The sequence below is a fragment of the Anas platyrhynchos genome, chromosome 1, assembly GCF_047663525.1.
Source record: "Anas platyrhynchos isolate ZD024472 breed Pekin duck chromosome 1, IASCAAS_PekinDuck_T2T, whole genome shotgun sequence".
Classification (NCBI taxonomy): Eukaryota; Metazoa; Chordata; class Aves; order Anseriformes; family Anatidae; genus Anas; species Anas platyrhynchos.
In genome coordinates this window covers 26,918,490-26,941,000 of record NC_092587.1, presented here as the reverse complement: position 1 = coordinate 26,941,000, position 22,511 = coordinate 26,918,490, and the positions used below count along the sequence as shown (strand labels likewise).

The 22,511-nt window shown below is 35.4% G+C and overlaps 1 protein-coding gene across 5 annotated transcripts in view; it reads right to left on the bottom strand.

Annotated features, from left to right (window-relative positions):
- Positions 1-5,446: 5,446 nt before the first annotated feature.
- TFEC (transcription factor EC) overlaps positions 5,447-22,511 on the bottom strand; it is a 143,388-nt gene continuing 126,323 nt past the window's right edge. For all 5 annotated transcript variants that reach the window (XM_072033527.1, XM_005010974.6, XM_072033529.1 and 2 more), the window contains 3 exons: positions 19,647-19,722; positions 11,309-11,456; positions 5,447-10,425 (listed from right to left, as the gene is read on the bottom strand). In XM_072033527.1, coding sequence (XP_071889628.1) covers positions 10,045-10,425; positions 11,309-11,456; positions 19,647-19,722 — 605 coding nt within the window. In that variant the 3' untranslated portion in view covers positions 5,447-10,044. The remainder of the gene's footprint in view (positions 10,426-11,308; positions 11,457-19,646; positions 19,723-22,511) is intronic.

The window sequence follows — 22,511 nt, the reverse complement described above, 5'->3', positions numbered from 1 at the left end:
CTAAAAAGCTGAGAAAATTTCATATGCTCAGTCTTGTTTGTCTTCACTCTGCAGATATCAGTATATTTAACATGCAAAGTTAAGTGCAAGACCAAGTGTTTTTAAAATTGTGGGATATTCAGAATGAGTCTTTTAAACAAACAGAACAGATCTGATAGTGCTCTCCTATTATCAACTGAACTGCTTTGAAATACAAACTACAGGAGTTTTCCTACCTATATAAAACCAGCTAAGGTTGTTTTTTGTACCCTCTGTAAGAGACCAACTCTAAAGTCATCTTCCCTCAGAGGTAACAGTCAAGGTCAAACTCCATTTAAGTACTTCAAAAAATCACATATATCTGCAAATCATAAAAATAAGCTAATTCAAATCCTATTAAAATTTCAAATATTTTGGGCTGTGTACTGGTGACAGTTTTTCTTCTGAATCCAGCTTTAATGTCTAATACAAGTGGCTTTATTGCTAAAACCTAACAAACAATGTGCTTACTGTTGTGAAATTGGAAGTGTGACTGGTTCTGCAAGTGCACCTTCTGTACAACTTTATTTTCTGATGATTTTTAGCAGAAGCAGATTATTCTGTAGGTGGGAATAAAAGCATTCATGTGATGGGAAACTACAGGAGCTGTCTCCCAGCAAGGTTCAGTGCCTCCACACCATCTCCCTTTCCCCTTAAGGGCTTTGATGGAGCCAAGGCAGTGATGGATCCCCTCCAGCCACTGCCCCCAGGACTCCTCTGCTCAAGGAAGGTTTACACATTGCAGAGGAAGAAAGCACCTGAATTAAAATAACTCAGTGCTAAATTGGCCAGTTGTCTCCACTTAGTTTTGAAGAGTTCCCTTCCCACCCCCTCACCACCCACAGTTCTTGACCTCCTTAGAGGTTTTTATAGGAGGAGGACGAATAAAGGTAAAAAAAATGCTGTGGAGGCAATAGTCTAGCATGCTGTGATCCACCTTCTAATGGGTGCATAGGGATTTATCCCCTTGCTTAACAAAAGCAAGAGATAATTTCTACCTGGGTCATGACTATATTCAAATATTCAAAATAATATTCAAAACTGCCGATAGAGATTCATGCTCCAGCCAAGTGTATTTGGCATTGTACAAATGCCATTGCTGCGCTGAGAAACTTGGGCTTCAGGAGCAATCTTTTCTGCCAGGGAGCTCTGCTCTCCCCCAGCATGGCATGGCAGCCCCAGGCAAGAGGAAAAGGCCCCTGAGTCAGACTGAGGATGCCAGAATTTTGCAGCTGCTGTTTTGGCCCTGACCTTCTTAGAGTTAGGAGCTATGAGTTCAAAAAGCAGAGCACAGTGACAGATGTGACCCTGACAATCTGTTGTTTTTTGTTTTTTGTTTTTTTTTTTTAACCAGTGCTAGGAAACAACATAGTTTCAAAGCAAACAGTTAAGTTGGGGATTACAGTGGTTGTTTTCAAGTGTTTCGTACTCACATATTGCACACTAGGAAGGCAATATTCGTGTTCAATAAAGGGCACTTGACTTCAGGTTCATTCTCCCTTTAGCACTCCTCTTACTGTGATATTGGATACAAAGCCGTTTTCTTTCATAGGGCAATACATGGCAGAGTCTAGGATGTAATTTAAGGGGCTCTATTGATATCATAAATTACAAGAAGTCTGCTGAAGCAGTTTATGAATGGCAGTAAAAACCTGAAACTGAATTACATCATTAGAATCACGTACCACATACATGTATTATTATTTATAATACAGACCTAGATATCCTTGTATTTTATAGATGAGGAAGATGCCATAGGACCCTGTACTAAATAGAAATAGGACTTCCACAGCCTTTTGCTAGCAGATATGCTTCACTGATGGAAAAGAAAACCACTGTTTATGAACCTGATCTATAAAGGAGGAAAGCAACACAGGTTGCCTGGGAAAGTGCCATGCCACTGCAGAGCTTTCTACCAGACCAGTTCCTTGTGCCACTCTCTGAGTAACATCTTTACTTCCCTACCAACCCACTGAAATTGAGGACATGGAGGATCAGCAAAACAGGACATAAGATTGTTATATGAGGCAATAATAAGCATATTTTTATTGACTATGGAAAAGATAATTTTATGCTTTGGGTGCAAGAACTGAGGCATAAGAACCTTTATTTACCACAAAGTGCCCAGTAAAGCCAGAAGACTTTACTGGTGGAAACAGTCTGCCCACACTAACAAGGCTATCAAGTGTAAGAAATGTGCACCTATGGGTAACACCAACATTCTGGTATCTCAGGGGTGTAATGGAATCTGTGTCCTACTGAATTCCAATACACTGAGCTTCAGAACTAACTAAGTTCCTCTGAGCTGGCAAGCCTAAAAGGACAAATATGTTTATTTTGCTCATACATTTGGTAATATTGAGGGTCAAGATGTTTAGAAAACCATTTTTAGCCTTTTAAATAATCATATGATTATTTCTTACCAGTAGAACATTGGGATTGTTTCCGGGCTATAAACCTGCTAAACATTGACTGATCTGCTAGTTTCAGCTGAGGCTGCAGTTGGGCTTTGATAACAAGGAGGAGCTGCCGATGCTCCTCACACAGGCACCAGCCTCTGAAAGAGTAAGGACAGCAAAGAAGGTCGGGATGAGTATTGTGTTTTGTCCTACAGAACCTTTAAAAATGTAAGGCAAAAGAAAGAACAGTTTTAGAGAAGTAGGTGAGGAGAGGCACTCACCATAGTTTCCTACATGGAAGCTGTGAATAGACTGAGGAGGGACAGAAATAATCTTTCTTTTTTTCTGAAGGAAGGGGTAGGCTCTGACAGAGCCCAGCCTGGTGCTCCCCTGCCTGCTTCTCAGGTTTAAATTTTCCCTTGAGCACTAGCTCTATCTTCTCTTGGTGCACCAGCTCCTGTTTGTGACATCTAGAGATCAAGAATGTACCTTCTTTTGTTTACCATGCTTCTTCCCTTTAGCTGCCTCAGGTTTTGTTTTCCCCTTGTTCTTACCCACTGAGAGGAAAAAAAAAAAAAAAAAAAAAAAAAAAAAGTCAAATATAGTGTAATTTGAAATGTAAATTCCCAAATAGAGACAATGCTTGAGTGTTTATTGCAAAAGTTGGTTCTTTGTTCCATGCTTACACTTGACCATGATTACTTCATCTCACAGTAAGGCTAAATTGCTTTGTGTTGGTTTGTTTTTATAGCAAGCTGGTTGTGTATATTAGCTGTCCTATAGTAGGAAGTGTTTTCCAACGGAAATGATGGAATGATATTTCTGCAACAACTCCAGGTATTTGCTTTTCTTTCCTAATGGCTCTGTGGTGATGCAGGACTTTTTCTTGGTGAGGTTCATCCCTCTAATAATAAGAAAAGGTGCCCATGACATGGATCAACTAACTGATAAAAAGCCATCATATTCAGAATTTTTGATATTATTGTCATATGTTTTCAAGAGACACATCTGCTTTAGCATAGTCTGTTCCTGGGACACAGTGTGAAATATTTAGCTACAAGATTTTTCCACATTCTGTATATTAAACTTAAATAATCTGGAATCATGTGGTCACTGAAGGTAAAACCACTGAAAATAAATAGAATGTACAAAAATATGTTTAGGTATAATGATGAAAAACAGGCAAACAAGAACTTTCACCACCATCACAAAGTTGATGTTCTCACAAGGTTTGTAGAAGAAAGAGCTCTTGACCTACACCAGACTTTTGCCTCCCTCTTGTTCAGACCACCATCTGAATTTGAGGCAGGATGATTAAGAGAGCTGTTCCAGCTCAGAGGAGGAAATTCAGGTGGAAAAAGAATGTGGGGAGAGGTGTCTTCCTTGAAGAATGGAGATGGCTGTGCCCAGAGTGGGACTGGTTGTAGAAAAGAGCTGTTGCTGTCACCACCATCTGCATTGCACAGACACACACTCTTGAGATATTCCTGAGGTATCAGCAGGGGAATATATTCTGGAAAAAATCATGGAAAATATTCTATTTATTGCCTTCTTTCACACTGAGGGAAGTTTCCAACTTCCTCTAATTAGCATGCCTCTGCTAATTGCAGCAATTTGTGATGGGGATTTCCAGATAACCTAACACCAGCTTTTTTTTTTAAGTGAAAATTAACACCTGAAGTCCCATCAATAGGAAAAAGATCTTAAGTCTAGGTGCTAATGCAAGGATTGGTAGGTTTTTCAAGGAGTTATCATTAGGATAACTGGTCATCCAAATCTTTTTAGATGTATGTACCCTGCTATATATACTCTGATGTACTGTTGTAATATGTATTTATAGATAGAAGAGCAAAAGTAAGTCATGCAATTTCCTGATGAAACTACATGGCAAATAAGAAAATGAATGCCAACGTACTAAAGTGCATGAATGAGATGAATGTATTAGCCATCATCTTAGCGCTAAGTACATCCACTTAGGTACATGAATTTTATTAAAATAAATAAATAAATAAATATATATATATATATAATACAGTTTGGAAAGGAACCAAGAAGATGTATTTCAATGACTTTATATATATATATATATATATAAAGGTTATTTCTTACAATTTGGGGCATTTCCCCTTCTTACACAAAGTGTTGTCTATCAAACTCATAAGCATATGAATCTCTTTGACTGTACTATTGTTCAATCTGCCTGTTCATAACTCAGCCTCTTATTCCATTATAATGCTTGAATGATTCACATGCAATATTTCCAATCCACTTTTCCTATCTTGTGAAACTTTTTAACGAAATGTTAGCATTTGCAGGCACCAGATGTTTTGACATAAGGAGAAGCAATATGTAAATTTTAATCCATGCTAGGAACAATAGCCTGGAGGCACCTTTTTCTTATTACATGAATCATATACTTAACCACAATGTGGTGGATTATATCAAAATCATCACCACCCTGAATATAGAGCACTTGTCTTGTGGTTGCCAATTAATGAAACTGATATATATTTAACTTGATGGGTACCAGTGATTTAACCAATAAGCCTTATCATACTTCACTACCATAGCTTCCTTTATAATTAGACTTCTGGTCTGATAATTATCACAACTTCATACATTTTCCTCTAATCTCACATTGGTTGTCAGCACAAATGATGCTGGCATCAAATCTGTTTGCCTCTCAATTGCAAATATCATTACTTTTAATCAAGCAATGTATCATATAGTGCTTTTCTAAGCTATGACATAACTTTTATTTTCTGATGCTGTTTATTTACTCATTAAGAACCTGGTTCTGCAACAGGCTGGGCATTGCCTTTCTTCAAAGTGAACCGAGGGCTCTCAGTTCCTCACAAAGGAACCGAGTACCTTTTATGATCAAATCCTAAGTGCACAATAAGTAAAAAACCAAAGCATCCTTCCATGACTAATCACTGAACTTTAAATAATATTTATAATATTGTTCTCTTTTAATACTGATAGGGATGTCTTAATGATTTGATGAAATAAAGAGTCTGGAGAGAATCTTTAGTACAAATAAAATGTTTATCTGATATACACAAACAATGAGCACTATTTTACGTGAAACAAATGAACTATTACAAAACTATAGCTGAAATATATATCACTACTTAACAATTTTTACATCATGTCATGAACAGAAAGCACCAAATATATTCTAAAGAAAGCAGCATTTTTTATATTAGGAATTCAAAATGCAACCCAAATCCTTACTTAATTTATTAAGCAAGAATATCTTTTAGTGACAAAATGCTACCTAATTATCAGCTTTAAAAAAATGTTTTACATCTTAAAATACAATATTCTGTTTATCCTAAATTGTCTGGGGAACATCTAGTACATTAAAAGGTTTTTGTAGAGCTTCTTAGTGATTTAACTGATATCATCATGCCTGCTAGCAATTTTGCAACATTCTGAAAACACTTTCCATAAATCAAAGCCTTAGCAGCAGGAATAAGCAGATGGCAGGAGACCATATTAAAGAATGTATCAATTATTTTTATTAATGGAAGGCTACTGGATCATGATGTATCATAATGGACTAAATGTTTAGCAGTTGTGAAGTGTTTTGTCTGTTAGGTATCTCAGATGCTCTTAGCGGATGTTATTATATTGTCTTGTGATGGCATTCTTTGTGGGACTGGATAGTGAAGTTTCACAAGAGACATATAAAGAAGTGTTTTAATTTCAGTCCTTTAATTGTATTCATATAAGAAACGTAAAATACCAGCATGTATAAAATGTAATTTCAAAAAGACTGCATATACAGTGTGTAATAAAGTACATTCTGTCTGCATACATTGACTTAGAAAACAAGATACTATATGGTTAACAATGAAAAATAGCAATTATTATAAAAATATTCTACAGTCTCATAATAGTAATGTAAATGCCTTTACTTATCTAAGAGACTTAACATAATTTTAAATTACAATAATTTTACATCCTCCATTCATATATACAGCCCTATTAAAGTCAAAAGGTATTACAATAGCAGTGTTCTTATTAAGATTAAATGACTGAATTATATTTAGTTATTTTACTATATAAAACAACTGTATTCTGTTTGTTAAAACTGTTTGCACTTACTGTAGCTTTTCACACTATCTGTGCTATGCACAGTGTAAAATAATTTATATTTCTGTTCTTAGTATAGTATCTATATCCATTTCATGAATTAAACAGGATGTTAATATTTCAGCTCCCTTTCCTTTTGTATAATTATCAGTCTGCTGGTTTGTGTATTCTGTAAGAACATGTCCACCAGCTTTGAACAGCTGCTACTGAAAACAAGCAAGAATTCCTCATTTAATATATTTTGACAAAAATAGCCAGTTCTTCTCATCTGTGCCCTGATTGAGGTCAAACTCTGTACATCTTTAAATTCTTTTCTAGACCTAGAACCACAGACAAATTATGCATCTTTTTTTGAGAGATTTCATTAGATAGATCTGTATAGGAAAGAGCACAAATTGTGTTTTGCATGCACCACATTTTAGTTGAGTAAAACTCCCCTGCATAGGAAAGAAATTCTGCGTGAGGAAGGATGCCAGGATTTGTCCCTGTAGTCATGCAGTCCCTTTCCTCTGTCCAAGCCAGAAGGCACTGTGCTCTGCTCTGCTCCAAAAGCCCCCCCAGCTTCACAGCAATCTCACCAAACTGAGGTGGGAGACCAACTACTTATTCCAAAAAGTCTGGGATACAGATACCAGCAGAAACTTCTAAATACCTTCAGCACCACCTATGTGGTGTGCTAGCTTATCATTTCTGGTGCCCTGTATCACCATTTAATTTCAACAGTGATGTGTAATACAGGTTATTGTTATTAGTGAAAACACTAATTATGATGACTTCTTACTAAAAAAAAAAAAGTAATGGTAGTGAAACAACATCACCATAATACAAACCCACAGGTACAGATACATTTAGTGTTTTGGGTAGGGGTACTGGGGGTCATGTGTGAATGAAGACAGCTTGAATATGCTTAATGATAGATGCAGTACAGTATATTGCAAAAGGAGCATTTCCAATCTCCTGTTAGATTTCTCAAGCAGGAAGAGAAAAAAAAATAAAAAAATCTGGTGCTTTAGACTGAAGCAATTGTCAGAAGAATGAAGATCAACTTTAAAAAAAAATTAATGGATGCACTATAATGTTTTTTAGAACAGTGCTTATAAAAGTGATGAAACTCAGGATGTTATTTAAAGTCAATATACATGTAGTTCAAAAGAGTGGCCTAACTCCAATGCAAAAGTTCAATGGGAAAATCATGTTATACATTCATATTTAATTTCTTTTTCTCCATTATGAGCAATCCACACTGGTGTATTTAAAACCAATGTAGTAGAAACTGCAGTACAAGGACAAATGGTGTTTGATGTCAACCAAGTATCTCCTCCTTTCATCAGCTGATGTGGACTGTACATATCCTACACTAGACATAAAGTGGGAATAAATGTTACTTCCAATTCATCGTATTCTTTATTTGAATGTCAATATTAGCTAGTCTTTGGCAAAACTATGACAAAGTGAGATCTATTGAGCCGAATTTATAGAAGCACTCCAATTAAAACGCTCATCAGTTCTATGTTCAATTGCCTTTTGTTTATTTGTTTTTACCTTTTGTTAATTTTGTTCATTTGTTTTTCCGTTCCTTTCCTCCATGTTAAAAAAAAATAAATAAAAATGAATTTGTTGTTTTGATTAATTTTTAACCATACAGTGGAAGCATATCAGAGCCTCTAAGAAGGGTTAGGTTTGTGTTGGGCTATCTGGGAACTCATACATATGTGACAAAAATATCAATTCTGCTATCCTCAACTTATATCCAAGCAGTTTGCATAGGCTCACAGAAATCATCAAGGTTCCTAAAAACATAAATATTCTCATGAGGTTGGATATTCCATTATCTTTCATAGACATCTAGATGTAATTTGTTATTTCACTGCTAACTTTCCAATTAAAAAAACTATTATGATATTACAGGGTCAGTCAGGAATGTGCTATGGCCCTGGATGAATACAGACCTCATGAGGACTATTAGGAAGACCCAGGTACCAGTAGGCAATAGGAGGAAACAAATGCTCTGTTCTTGGATAATGTTTAAATACATTTAAACCATTCACACGAATAGAAATCCATTTTCATCTCTGTTCCTGATCATGTGACATTTCTGAAGAATGAAGCAGGGCTCAGTGACACCAGTACTTAATACATACATTAGAAATATATTTGGAATTAGAGGACTCCCAGGTGTGTTCTTTTGGCCTTGGTTGAGGAAGAGCTATGAAGAACTTATGCCAGTTTATTTCCCACATACTAATGTTACAGTAAGAATGATTGCACTTCATGTACTGCAGGAACATACATCACCCTCCAGAATTTCACTGTGTATAGAAATGATATGCATTTAATGAGTCATCAAAACATGTGTTGTGAGTGCCCACTCCTAGTATGCAAGTTATGGAAATCACATCAACACTTCTGAATATCCCATTTGGTTTAAAGTCTTCCTGTCTTTTCTGCAAATTTGAAATTAAATTCTCCTTGTTTCAATATGTTTACTGGGACTCTGTTCATCTTCCTCCATTTCCAAATGGATCAAAGCTTGGGTATGGATAAGATAGAGTCCCTTTAGCAAAACCTTAGTGTGCTGTCCAAGGACACTGAAAGGACTGTCCAGAAGCACACTGGCATGTGTAAATACTCTGGTCCCTTCCACAGAAAGGACGCAGCTTGAATACTCTTGGAATAAACACCTGATACAGCACTGTTACCAGCAGTGCTTGTTTTAAATTGTGCTAATTTTAACATGAATTATCTTTGTTCAGTCTTGTACGTCCATACAGTCTTTCTGAATACTTTCTGCTGAAATGTCATATCTTTTTCTCTGAGTTCCTTTGAGTTTCTGTCATTACGTTAGTTTCTGATTTTCATCTGTATCATTAAAATATATATTAAAAGTATGATCTCTTTCTACAAATGAAATTATATATATATATATAAAAAAAACAGGATTGCATGAAAAACTTAATGGATTTTCTCATTTTAAAAACAAGTTATGCAGTTTTATATTCATGTTCACTTCACTTGCGTTACCATGTTTTTTTCAGTTTTTAGAACGTGTAATATTTCTACAGTTCCCAGTTTAAATATTTCCCTATTGTTTCTCATGCTTTGTAGAATTTTTAATACAAAATTCTCATTTTAGTTATGAAAAAAAATAACAAATTCGTTTTTATAACAGATAAATGTAAGTATGGATCGAAGAGAGTCTGAATACATTTGTGTAACAAGGATATTCCTTTTGTCGTAACCATATTCATAGTGCTGTAAAAAGTCATAGAACAATTATCAAAACATTTCCAGTGAAGAAAGATTTGTGCAAATGTCAGCTGTGAATAGATGGTGTGAATTTGGGGCAAAGTGATATGAGTTCATGTCCTTCTCATTTTCCTGTGAAGTAAGGACTGATTTAAACTCTTACCTGTTATCTTCACAGTGGTTCTCCATATTTGTATTTGAAACAAGCACAAACACCATGCTTATGCTCAACTAAGTCTTTTAGAAAGTGGTTTAAGGAAGTGTGAGGCCCTTTCTGCTTTTATAAATCATCTCCGTCGTCTGTGCTAAAGCTGCTTCTCCTGCTGCTCTCTTTTGATGCAGCTGGGGATGTGGAAGACAAGAGTGGGTCTGCTCCAAATGGTGATACAGTGTCATCCAGTAAAATTTCCTCTAGTCGTTGCTCTTCTTTTAAAGCTGCACTGAAGGACAAATCGGTAAAGTGTGAAAGTGGATCAGAAAAGGCTGTAGATCCATCACAAACATCAGAATTTTGTCCGTGTGCCAAAGGCATTTGTTGAGAGTAGTCTACAGAGTTCTCCTCTGGATATGACTGTTGCTTGATGACCTGCGCAGCTAAATCTACAGCACTGAGTGAAGATATGACTGGAAGGCCATGAGCACGTGCCTGAATCTCTAGTTCCTAATGTTTAAAAAACAAAAATAAAAATTAGATAATGATTTTCGAAGATATATGTCTTCAGAACTATTGCAACAAGCATGCAGATCATACATGCATATTACTTATACCTCTTGTCTAGTTGTGAGACTATGTTAAAATACAAAATTGTTAATCTAGGAAAATTTGCCACGTACTTCCACAGATAGTTTTCTTTTTAATTCCACTGCTGTCATGAAGCAGCAGGGAACATTAGAATTGGGAAAGCTTTACTGAAAGCATTGCCTTGTGGATCTAATAAAGTTGAAAGAAAAGTGTTGCAACTTTTTGGTCTGTTATTCATTGCTATCCAGAGAAACAAAAGATACTTTATGATGCTAATTTACTGATATATATGTAAATTACAATATTTAAGATGATTAATTTTATATTTGTCTATCTATGTCACCATTGCATGTGTAAATATTCATACTCTGTTGCTTTGTGTCAGGAGCAGACGTAGTATGGCACCCTATGCCCAAAGAACTGCAAAGTTTGAAATGGTTACAAAGGGAAATGAAAACACAGAAAGAAATTTTGTGTTCAGTATTGACTTCTGGCAGGTGAAATGTACCTTTTCCTTCCTGTTTTGTCCTTCTCAGGCTATAATATATACATAAGTTAACCATTGGTACAAATACTTTATTAATTTTCACCGTATTCCTTTATGTAAAGTTTAATTAGGAAAGGAATTTCCTAGAAATCTGAAAAAATAAATACCTCATCCCCAATATACACAGCAATAAGCAGGGAAAAACAATTCATTTTTGGTAGTGACATTTGGGAAAAATGATATAGATTAATAGAATTTGATGAGGGATAAGTACTGAGAAAGCTTTGTAGTTCATGGCAACACACTCATACAAACCTGAATTCGAAGCAGAAGTCTTCTGTTAGCGTGCTCTAATTTCTTCTGTCTGTGTTCTAATTCTCTGGCTCTCTGTTGTTCTTTTTGTAGCCACTTGATGTACTCCACTGATGCTTTTAAAATAGTTCCTTTGTTCCAGCGCATATCACTGCAGAATGTAGAGATAACCTTTTCACAATTGTGCATGTCAGCAGAATTCATAAGAACTTACAAAATCTTTTACATTAATATGAAATAATGATTTACATGACTATTATTCACTCTTAGATATTATTGCTTCTGAATGGAAATTTTAATAGAATAGTTAAGAAGCCCTTATATAGTAAAATTAATCCCAGAATGAAAATAAGTGTCAAAAGAAAGTAATAAAGTGACTTTTTGTGGGAGAGCTAAATGCAATATCATGATTCTACCATTACAGTTTTTATATTTTTAGTGAAAATTGCTTTTATTATTAACTCTAAGATTAAAATCTATGTGCAGTAGTTCTGCATTAATGAACTAGGAAATATACATTACTGAGGACTTAAGACTAAATTTTTAAAGATCATTTCAAATATACTACTCCTTTTACCTGACTTACTAATGAGGTTGCTTTTATGCTTGTTGAGGAAAAAATGTTCTACGTTGAATGCCACTCATCACTGACGACAGACAAATCATGGTTTGGTAACCAAAATGGTATGACAAAAATTCTTGCTTAAGCCCATTCAACAAGCTTGAAACAATATAAACCAGGTTGAAGTCCACAGCTACATAGAGACATGAATTTAAAGTAAAACTCTTGCCCCCCAAAAATAAGATTAAACCCTTCCCTCATTCAGAAATTCATGGTTTAGCTACCAGCTTACAAGCAGTCTTATTAACAATACACTTGTTCAAACTTAGCATGAGTTCAAGGACTTTCATACATCCATTTGTTAACTTTCCATATACTCCTTTATGCAAGGTCTTAGAGGCCTTGGAACAGAAATAATTTTCTCTTGAAAATGTTGAATTTCTGATAAAATTTGGTATTGTGTAATACAGGGGTGGGCAGTGCTGCATTAATATTCATATAGAAGAGTTTATCCAAATTACCCACTTCACTGCAAGATGGCTTAAACTGAGCAGAAGACAGACAGCCATTCTGGTCTTATAAACCAAGCCCAAGAGGGAAAAACTTGTTTAAACCAGTAAGAATCTGAGGTTGGGAATGAGAAGTAACCAAATTAGTGTGTTGTTGTTAAGTATCTGTCCCAAGTGCATCTGTCCCAAGTGCATATACTTATACCCTGGCATTTATAGAGTAAAAAAATAGATATATATTATACTCTCATCTATTACCACTTTCCATTATTTCTTGCTTGCTTTAGTTAAGGAGCCCTGACTCTACTCACATGCATGTGATCTGGAGTGGATTTGTTTCTTTTAGAAGTGTTGATGTTTTACATTCAGTTTCCTAGAGTAAATACCTAAGGAACCTTGCACTCTTATCCCAAAGGTAAGCAGCATTGATCTCCACCAAGACTGTTGTCTTTCTCCTGAATGTATAGGGCAAATGCTAGGCAGGTACAGGATCTGGGGATCCAGTTGAATGATAAATGCTTATGGAGCTCATAGCTTTAAAGATGCTCAGAAAAGTAATTAAAATGATTTGTGATAGAGCATCACAGCGTTTAACCATGCCCTAGAATTTAGATCATTTGCTAGGGATTTGGGAGAACTAGCCTTATGGTCAGAGAAGGATGGAATTCACATCTCCTTTCTCTCCAGGCAGCAGACAAACCATGGGCCTCCAGCAAACTCCTCTCAGCTATGTGGGCCAGGAATACACAACTTTAGAAACTGGGGAAGTCAGAGAGAAAATGGTTATTGCCTCATTCCAGGCTGTCTTCAAAGACAAAACCTCACAGACTGCTCTCTGAAGTGGGTATGCATTTTCATTTAGACTATCTCTGGATGGAAAATTAGGCAGCGGTGGGAGCAGGAGCCAACAGAAGAGCCTGTGTTCCTTGTAAAAGCTGAGCCTTGACAGTCCTTCTGCCCTCCTTCTTCTTGCTGTCCTTCATGCCTATGGGAGAGCAGAACATGTTTCCTGACAGCATCCTGTGGCCTTCCTCCTGCGAGTGGACTTTCTCCTCATATGTGGGATGTCTATGTTCAAACTGCAAAGGTTATGGAAGGTTTTGGTACATCTGATGCTTATGTTTCTGAACAAACATTTGAATACCATCACCCCATTAAAATCTTGGTGGGTTTTTTGTTTGTTTGTTTTCAGACCTCTCTGGAAAGTTAGGTAAAATGATGACTTCTTAAATACCTCTCTATTTAAGCCTGACTTGTGTAGTTTGAAAGGCTGGAAAGTGCCTGTCTCTCTACACCAAAGAACTTCTGAATAAATAGGAAGAGCTAAAGATAGGAGGAAAACAACTTTTCAAGATGAAAATCTCCACTGTCATCTATTCATAGCAACTTTGAAAAATGCAACAGTACAAAAACTTATATTATAAACTCTGGAGAAGCAAAATCTGACTAGGCACTAGGGATCAATTCCTCCAAGTATGTAATTAAGACCAAGCTAAGCCAATTTTGAACTGATGATCTAAACATGAAAACATAGTAGTATAAAATTACTTACTAAGCTATAGCTGACAATATTGAAATTCTTAAGACATCTAACAGCAGCAGAAAAATATACATATATCACACCTTTAACAAACATTTAATAGTGATCTCACAATTTCACATTATAAAGCATTATGGATTCAAAATCAAATTCAGACAAAAATGTTTTTCAGTCAATTTTTCTGATTGACATATGAATAACCCATATGTTTATGACTTTATTTGAAATGTTTTTATTATGATTCATTCATATTGCACATAACTGGCAACATTTGTGAAATTGCTTACTTTTAGTTCATGTTGCCTTGATACTTTGAATCTTCATGTATATATGGTTATTATAAATTTTCACATAATAGAAGTCATAACTGAAGAGCTAATTCCTGGATTCAAATTGCCAGAGAGATGGATTTGATCAACTTGGATGAAATATATATTTATAGATACCTGTGGTAGAAATATCTACAAATTTAAGAGGCAAAACTATCATGGAGATATCAGATGAAAATGCTGTGGTTGCTGTTATCACTTAACAGATTTTGAGCCATTTCCATTAAACCATTGAAGGTCTGTGCTTAATGAACTGTGATGTACAATACATCTGCTGGCCAGCATGCAAGAACAAATCTGACGCAGGAACAGAATTCTTCCTGATTACTATTTATGCATCTGTTATATCTGTTATTTATGTGTGTGGGCATGTGTGTACACATGTATCCTACTTCTCTTTATGCATATACTCACTGATATCTTATTAACTGAGGGATAGTCAAGCAACATCTTCCAATGTCTGGAAGCAACACAGCAAAGGATTGTCTGGCAACCTTAGAAGTCAATTCATATTTCACTCTGTATCTCATTATTTATACCAGGAGCAAAAGAAATACTGGTTCTGCATCACAGACACTCTCCATCCTTTCTAGCCTGGAAGACTAGCCATACAGCAGTGACAAGATTGCACTTTGGAGAAACAGAGGCTCTACAGAGGAGATGTATAGGGCTGGAAGAGCAGCAGTGTAACTAGAGAGGATGAACAGAAACAGTGGGAACTGCCTAGCAAGTGACTGTAATGTGTCTAGCCCTGTTTAGCAGGCAGGCAGGCAAATTCATTTATGATGGGAAGAAAAAAAAAAAAATTTTTTTTGAAAAACAGATTCAATCCAAGAAAGGCAAGTACATAAAAATAATTTGGAAAATTCTCAGAATAGTTATTGGTTTTCTGTGTTTGGTTGTTGTTTTGTTTTGTTTTGTTTGTTTTTCCCAGAAAATACTGAATTCAAAGTTGGCTGCAGATAAAGGTGTATGAAAAGTGATAAAAGGGGTAGTATGAGATTGTTTATTGTTTTTAGGGACATGCATTGTTCCTGCGTAGTATCTAACAGAGGTAGAGTTTATAATGACAATACCTACGAGTTCATCTGAGAACCTGTAAAAAGTGAGCAGTCACTAGTATATTCCAGTCATTTAATTGGAAAGTGCTTTATAAAAATAGGTAAAACAGTGGCATTTATAACTATCAATACAGATATAGATCAACTAGTCTTTGGAGACACTGGTTATTAAACTCCTCTTTTTTTTTTTTTTTTTTTTTAATCTTCCGTTTTATTGTACATATGTTAGACTCTGTCCTGTAAATACTGAGACAGATGGGAAAATCTACTTGTAAAACAAGTCAGTTGAGAGCAGTAAGTTTTGTGTGTCTGGGCATCAGCAATGACCTCTGCAAAGGAGGATTGTGTCTTTGTGTGTTGGCACATGTGGTACAATAATTTGAAATTTTAAGCAGGCTACACACATATTACCTGGCTTAATTAACAGAGATCTGCTACTCTTAATATAATTTGCATGGAAAACTAGCAAATAAGTAAAAAACATATTGTGTGAACCCTAGTTCCTCCTAAATTTACCCACTAAATCTCTCTACAAATCTCATGAGCCCAGGAATTTAGTGAAATTCTCATCTAGGAGTGTTCTTCATTTAGGAGAAAAGAAACATAGCCATGAGGCTGTACACCAGCTTGCTTCCAGTAAGGTATCTTTGTTGAAGTCAAAGGAGCTTCACTAGTTTGCACAAGTTGTAGGGCTCCTGCAGGAGGGGCATGAGCATCTGATTATCTAAGATTAAAACTAATTAATGAAAGCAGAGTTTGGGAAGAGGTAGTAGTCACAGAGTTTGCCAGTTGCAGAGCAGTTAATAATAACAAATGCATTTGTGAAGTTGAAACTGTTTGCTGGCCATTTTTTTTTTCACTATTTCTGAGAAATTAGCTTTAGACTGTTTGTTCAAAGAAATCCTTTGAAGGACTTTGTACCTGTTTTGATGACCTGTACAATTACCAAGTGTATTCTCCTGGCCATTTTATAATAGTGTAAGTGTATACAATCTTTTCCTTTACAAGAAACATTGTCATGCTGGCCATTAGAGGGTCTGCCCATAGACAACAGACAGAACATCAAGTAAAGACAGATGCAGAGAGCAGAGTGAGTGAGAGCAATTCACTAGCTCTGCCCAAATCCTCAGTGGTTCTTTTAGCACTTCAATTTGATAAAATGACTAGAATTCATAAATGTAAGATGATTTTCTTCATATTTCTGATAATTTCAGTCTAGTTACCATAAAACAATTCTTGAGTTGTCATTCCCAGCCTCTATTACAATATGAATTCCTGTTAACCACCGGATTTTGAAAGACCAAACACAAAGGAACCAAGAACAGAAAAGTATATACATTTAAAGGATGTATATTCTGATTTTTTTTTTATTCTTTTTTGCAGCAAAATATGACTGTAAATTTTGGTCTTTTTTACTCTCTCTTTGAATTATTCTATGTGTTTTACATTTCTGAAGCATTTATTACTTGGTTATTTAAGCACTGAAAATTAAACAAAGGCAAAGCTTTTTGCAACTTACCTCAATTTTCTAATGCTGATGAAGTGAATTGATAAATACCCATTCATTTAAGTAACATAATCCCCATTTTTGTCACTAAATTATTTAAAAAAAAAAAAAAAAAAAAAAAAGAGGGTAGGGGCTTAAGCTATTAAAAAGAAAGTTTCTGCAGAGCCTCTGCAGGAGCCAAACAAGCTCACCATCTAACAAAAAAAAAAAAGTGAAACAGAATAAATAAATAAAAACAAACTTCTAAGAAGCATAAATCATAAAAAGTTTCCAAATAGCATTAACAATGACATTTTCTAATCCTGAATGTAATCTTCTTGAAACAAGCCATTTGGGACAGGCATGCTAATCACAGGGACTTCGATATAACAGTATTTACTTTTCAATGCAAAGGCTGACTTGTTTCACTGTCCAAGCATCAGTAAGGTTTCTCCTTTTACATCTAAGTTCCTACTATAAGAAGAATCTTTTAAAATCAATATATGAGGTGAAAATGCTATGTGTGATAAAATGCTACAGATAAAATATTGTAAGAGCTGATACATCTCTTTCTTTGAAAGAACAGGGCAAACTGGGGGCACAGTAAGGTGTTATGAAGGAAAAAGCAAGAACAGAAAGAGAGGGTAAGGACTCTGAGTTATGATTTGGCAACACATGATGATATCAGAAAAATAAAAATTTTGATCTGCCCAGCCAACAGAACAGTGTGGTCAAGTTGAATTATTTCAACTTGCAAATATATATTAAAAAATTCTTTACAATTCTTTGGATGAATTTAACTGGCCGCTAAGCTACAGCAAAGTTAATCATAGAATCGTAGACTGGTTTGGCTTGGAAGGGACCTTAAAGATCATCTAGTTCCACGCCCCCTGCTGTGGAACGTTTACCCCAAACCCCATCCAGCTTGGCCTAGAGCGCTTCCAGGGATGGGGCATCCCCAGCTTCTCTGGACAACCTGTGCCAGTGCCTCACCACCCTCTCAGTAAAGAATTTATTATTCATTAAGTTATGTTATAGCCTAAGTTTTCAATATGTCCAGCACCTTTTGATGCCTCTTTTATCTTTTTTTCCGAAGATCAACCTGAAAGCTTTTATATAGAAACATTTTCAAAAGTAGTACTGATTACCAGCCTTTTAAAAACAACAGTTCTCAGACCTCAGGATGGACTTTTTGCTTTTGTAAACATGTACTGCTTTGGGGATGTCACACTGTTGAACTCAATCATGGGTTTGGAGACTAAAACAAGAAAACGTGATGTCTTCAGGATTTTTTCCTGAAATTTTTTTTCAAGGCATCATCATTAAAATCTATGACTAAAATCCATCATCCACTTCCTGGAGCAAAATTACAGGTCCAGAGCATTCATTTTAAGCAGAGCTTAGGTGATTGATCTAAGTATTAACAATTTGAATAAGTTTATAAGCTAAAGCAGAATCCAGACCAAAACATGTAACTGAAACACCTCTGTAGGCAATCAAAATCATAACTGGAATTTGTACCTCATGCCCATTTCTAATTGCAGTATAGCTTGCTTCCATTATTGCTTTATACCTGCAAACCAACAGTGCCATCCACTGTTTTTCTGAGAAATCTCTCAATTATTTGCCCAAATGGTCTTGAATACTGAAAGATATGCCAGCAAAATTAAAACTCTTTATGAGTGTGTGTTTGTAGGGGATCACATGTAGCCAAAACTTTATTTAGGCACTTAAAACACTTCTTACTTTAACTCAGAAGTAGTACCCAAATGTATTTAAATAACAATAACATGCCCTTTTATCTTGCTTGGACGGATGCTGTAGGTGGAGCAGAGTTTGTGAATACTCTAAAATGGTTGTGGCATGTTAACTTTCTCTCTGGTGATTTCACTCCAAGTGGCTTATTATGCCAACCTTATACATATCTAAGTCTCACAGAGCTTTCTAGTGTTACAGAAATTTTAAATATAATACATTTTTTCTTGATTCTGTGGAAAAAAAAATAAAGCTAAAATATTGATAGACATTTTCATTTGAAGCATCCTGCAGGTCTACAATGAAATGCAAATGATGAAGACAACATCTGTATAACCAATTTTATGCAAGATACAAACATGGTCTTAAGGCTTCCCAGAGTAACATGAAAACTCTAAGGCTAAGGTCCTAATATATCACTGAATCATTAATGCTAATCCTACAGTAGTTTTTTTCCTATTGAGGTGGCTTTTTTTTTTCATATTGATGATAAATACAAGCTCTAAGGGAAGGCAGATATAGTATAAGCAATGTGCAGTGTTTGTTAATATAAGTATACTCATTAGTATGAAATTTAATTATTGTAGCAATTATAGCAATTATTATTTTTATCTGTGCATTTCAAGACTTTATTTTTTCCCTGCAGTGTGTGGAGGACTTCTGAAAAATGCTCAGTCTACAATCTTTTAACATGATTTTATTTATTTATTTTTGATAACCAAAATGCAGACAGTGACACACAATTTTTTTTTATCCCACTAGAGGGCCCATGACAAGGGCTGAAAATATTCTTTTCTTCTCCAGAGACACCACACATACTTGTGGTGTCTTTGGTTTATCTTCTTCCCCACACACTCACCCTGTGTGTGTGGATCTCTGCCTTTAACACCCTGTAATTGTTTTCATTTAATTATCCTTTTCCCAACAGGCACCAAAAATCTGTCAAAAGTTTGTTACTTAACAGCCTGATCCAAGCTAGTGGCCTGGCATGGAAGATTCTGTATCCTATCAGTCAGTCCTGTGGCCATTACATGCAACTATCTTTTTTTTCCTGTATTTAAACTATAAACATTATTATAGGAAAGATTGTTGAACTCACGGATCATTAGACTTGGGGATGAGTGTGCCAAGCTCCTTGATTCGGTAATTAATATTATACCTTCTTCTTCTCTCAACTGTTAAAAAGAAATGGTTATTATTTCTATGGTGAAATATTCTTGCAGAAAGTCAACATACGTTGTTATAATTAGTTAAAAACAAGTCAGTCAATGTACATAAAATTTCCTGAAAAAGAAATCCCAACATGATCTCTTACCTGCCTATGACAAACTCCATGATTAGTATCAACTCTGCATCCTACCTTGTATGTAGGTTTCCTCCAGTTTAAAACTAGACTCTCAGAGAGTGAAATAGTCTCACATTCTTTAAATGTGAGTTACGCTTAATTTCTTCTGAAGTTTATGCACCCTTCATCCACTGTGCTGCCACACAAGAGTTTTCAGCTTTTATTGGGGGTTTCAGCATTCATATGGACTTCAACAGGGAGGCAGGACAACTCATACAATATTTCACATTTTGTCAAAACTCCTTCTACAGACCATGGTTAACAGCTTTTTATCTCTTATTTACTTCTCTCAGCATTGTAAACCATGGATAGGACTTAGCAGCAACCATCTCTTCACTGAAACAGGAAGATTGTGTCCCAGAAACACTCCATCCCCAGCATATTTGTTTTCTTTGATGATGGACAGCACAACCATACTTAAAATAACTTTCAAAACACTCAACAAAATGAAGAAAAAGTCATTAAAATAAATAAATAAATGTATTCTTCCAAGACAAATTATGTATGGTATCTTGCTTTATTTGCAGCTTAGTTAGAAAGACAAAAAGAGAAGATAAGCCTCTTAAAATTAGTTTCCCATCTCTGTGTTCTCAGTCCACTTTTTCAGTGCTGTATGGGTATCCAGATGAGTGTGTGTGCACAATGGGCCTGTCACCTTTCTGCCTCCATTTGACTAATTTAGAGAGAGTTCTCCTCTTCTTCCTCACAAGTTTTTCTACAGCTACATATACATGTATATGCAGAAATCTCACATTTATCAGTGGCACAAAGGACATCTTATCACTTAGAGGGATTTTTTGTATATAATTGTGACACAGAAAGTATAAACATTTAAATAGTAACAATAATAGTAATGGTTTAAACTCTTGGTATTACTAGAAAAAGTGGCTCCGTTTCTTAGATCTAAATTGTTTTTCAGGGTTTCATTGAGAACCTAACATGTCAAAAGGAAAGCTTTTCTGTAAGACATATAAGAACGTTTCTGTAAAATACGGACTTTAATTCAACCTGCAACATGAATGTTTGCATAATTCTCATCAGGTTCCAAAACCTGACTTTTCAGACCATCTCTAAAAAACACAATACCATTAAATAGTAAATAACACTAACAAAACCATATTGGGTAATGCATTAATATGCCTAAGGCATCACACGGTAGACCTGTCTCCAGAGAGACTTTGAGCTCTGAAATATACACCTGGAGCCAAACCAGAAAAGATGTTATGTGTCTTCTTGCCATGATCCTGGCATACAGTCTTCGGCATACTTTCCAGTTGTGAAGGACACTTCACAGACATTTCTGTGTGCAGCAAGGATGATCTCAGAGACCTCCTCTCCCTCCCCAAAAAACCAAACCAAACCAAAACAGTGGAGGCATCCCTAATGTATGCATGCACCTATCTTGCCTGTCTTTCCTCTTCTTCCCCTTCATACATACAGCTAGGGACAACTCCTACCCACCTCCTTTCCTAGTCCAGCAAAAACTCCGTATTCCTTCCCAAATAAGGCAGGCAGCAGCTACTATGACACTTCCAAGAAAATGAGCTAGCAAATGCAAAAATCTACATGGCTTGTTTGTGATCCACAAAAACATACGAACAGAAACAAGGATTCCTTCTGGAATCAGTAGCAGAAAGATGCCAGTATGTTGTACCAGTGGACATATACTTCCAGGTACATGCAAGTAAATTTATAACCCTAAGATCACTGGAATAAACTGAGAACAAAGTTTAAAATAGTAGTTATTAACTAATTATGAATTTAGACTTACATTCACAAATTATTTCTGCTAGAAGAAATGAAAAGAAGAGATGGAAAATGCAATTGTTTCATTCAACGCTTTTCAAAGGGAATGCTTCAGGTTTTTTGCTTTAAATTACTCTTCAGAGAGAAAAATTGCCTAATGTTACAGGCAATCTTCTTTCAGCAATAAAAAATGTTTTTATTCTAGATAAACCAAAATGTTGTTTATTTTTACGTGTTTAAGATTTAAACACTGAACTATAAATTTCACTATGTTCTAAGCATCAAGTACAGAAGACTTTTCCTTTGAAACTAAAATGAAACTATCATTGCACTACTGTACTGATGTCCACAAAGGAAACAGAAGTCTACCCCAGCCTACAGTGGTCAGAGGGTATGTGTATCAGAGAAGTCAGAGCACTGTGTCTTTTCCAGTTGTGCCCCAATCTCCTTCTGTGACGTACAGTTTTCATGGCTTTAAGTGCTTAACTACTGTCTGAAAATGGTTGTGGAGGGATGTTTTCAGTGTTGTTTTTTTTTTTTTTCCTTATTTTTTTTTTCTTTCAATTGACTGTAGAGAGATATGGTCTCTCGCTTGGATGCTTTAGAAAGTAAATGAGGATTCTGGATCATCATTGTTCTGTTGTTTGGTTGTTTGGTTGTCTGATATTTTATTTTATTTTATTTTATTTTATTATTTTATTTTATTTTATTTTATTTTATTTTATTTTATTTTATTTTATTTTATTTTATTTTATTTTATTTTATTTTATTTTATTTTATTTTTTACTCCTTTACTGTCTGTTTTGCACTGTAATTCTTAAAGACATCAAGTAAAATGGAATAGTGCAAGACATGTATAGAAATGTAAACTCA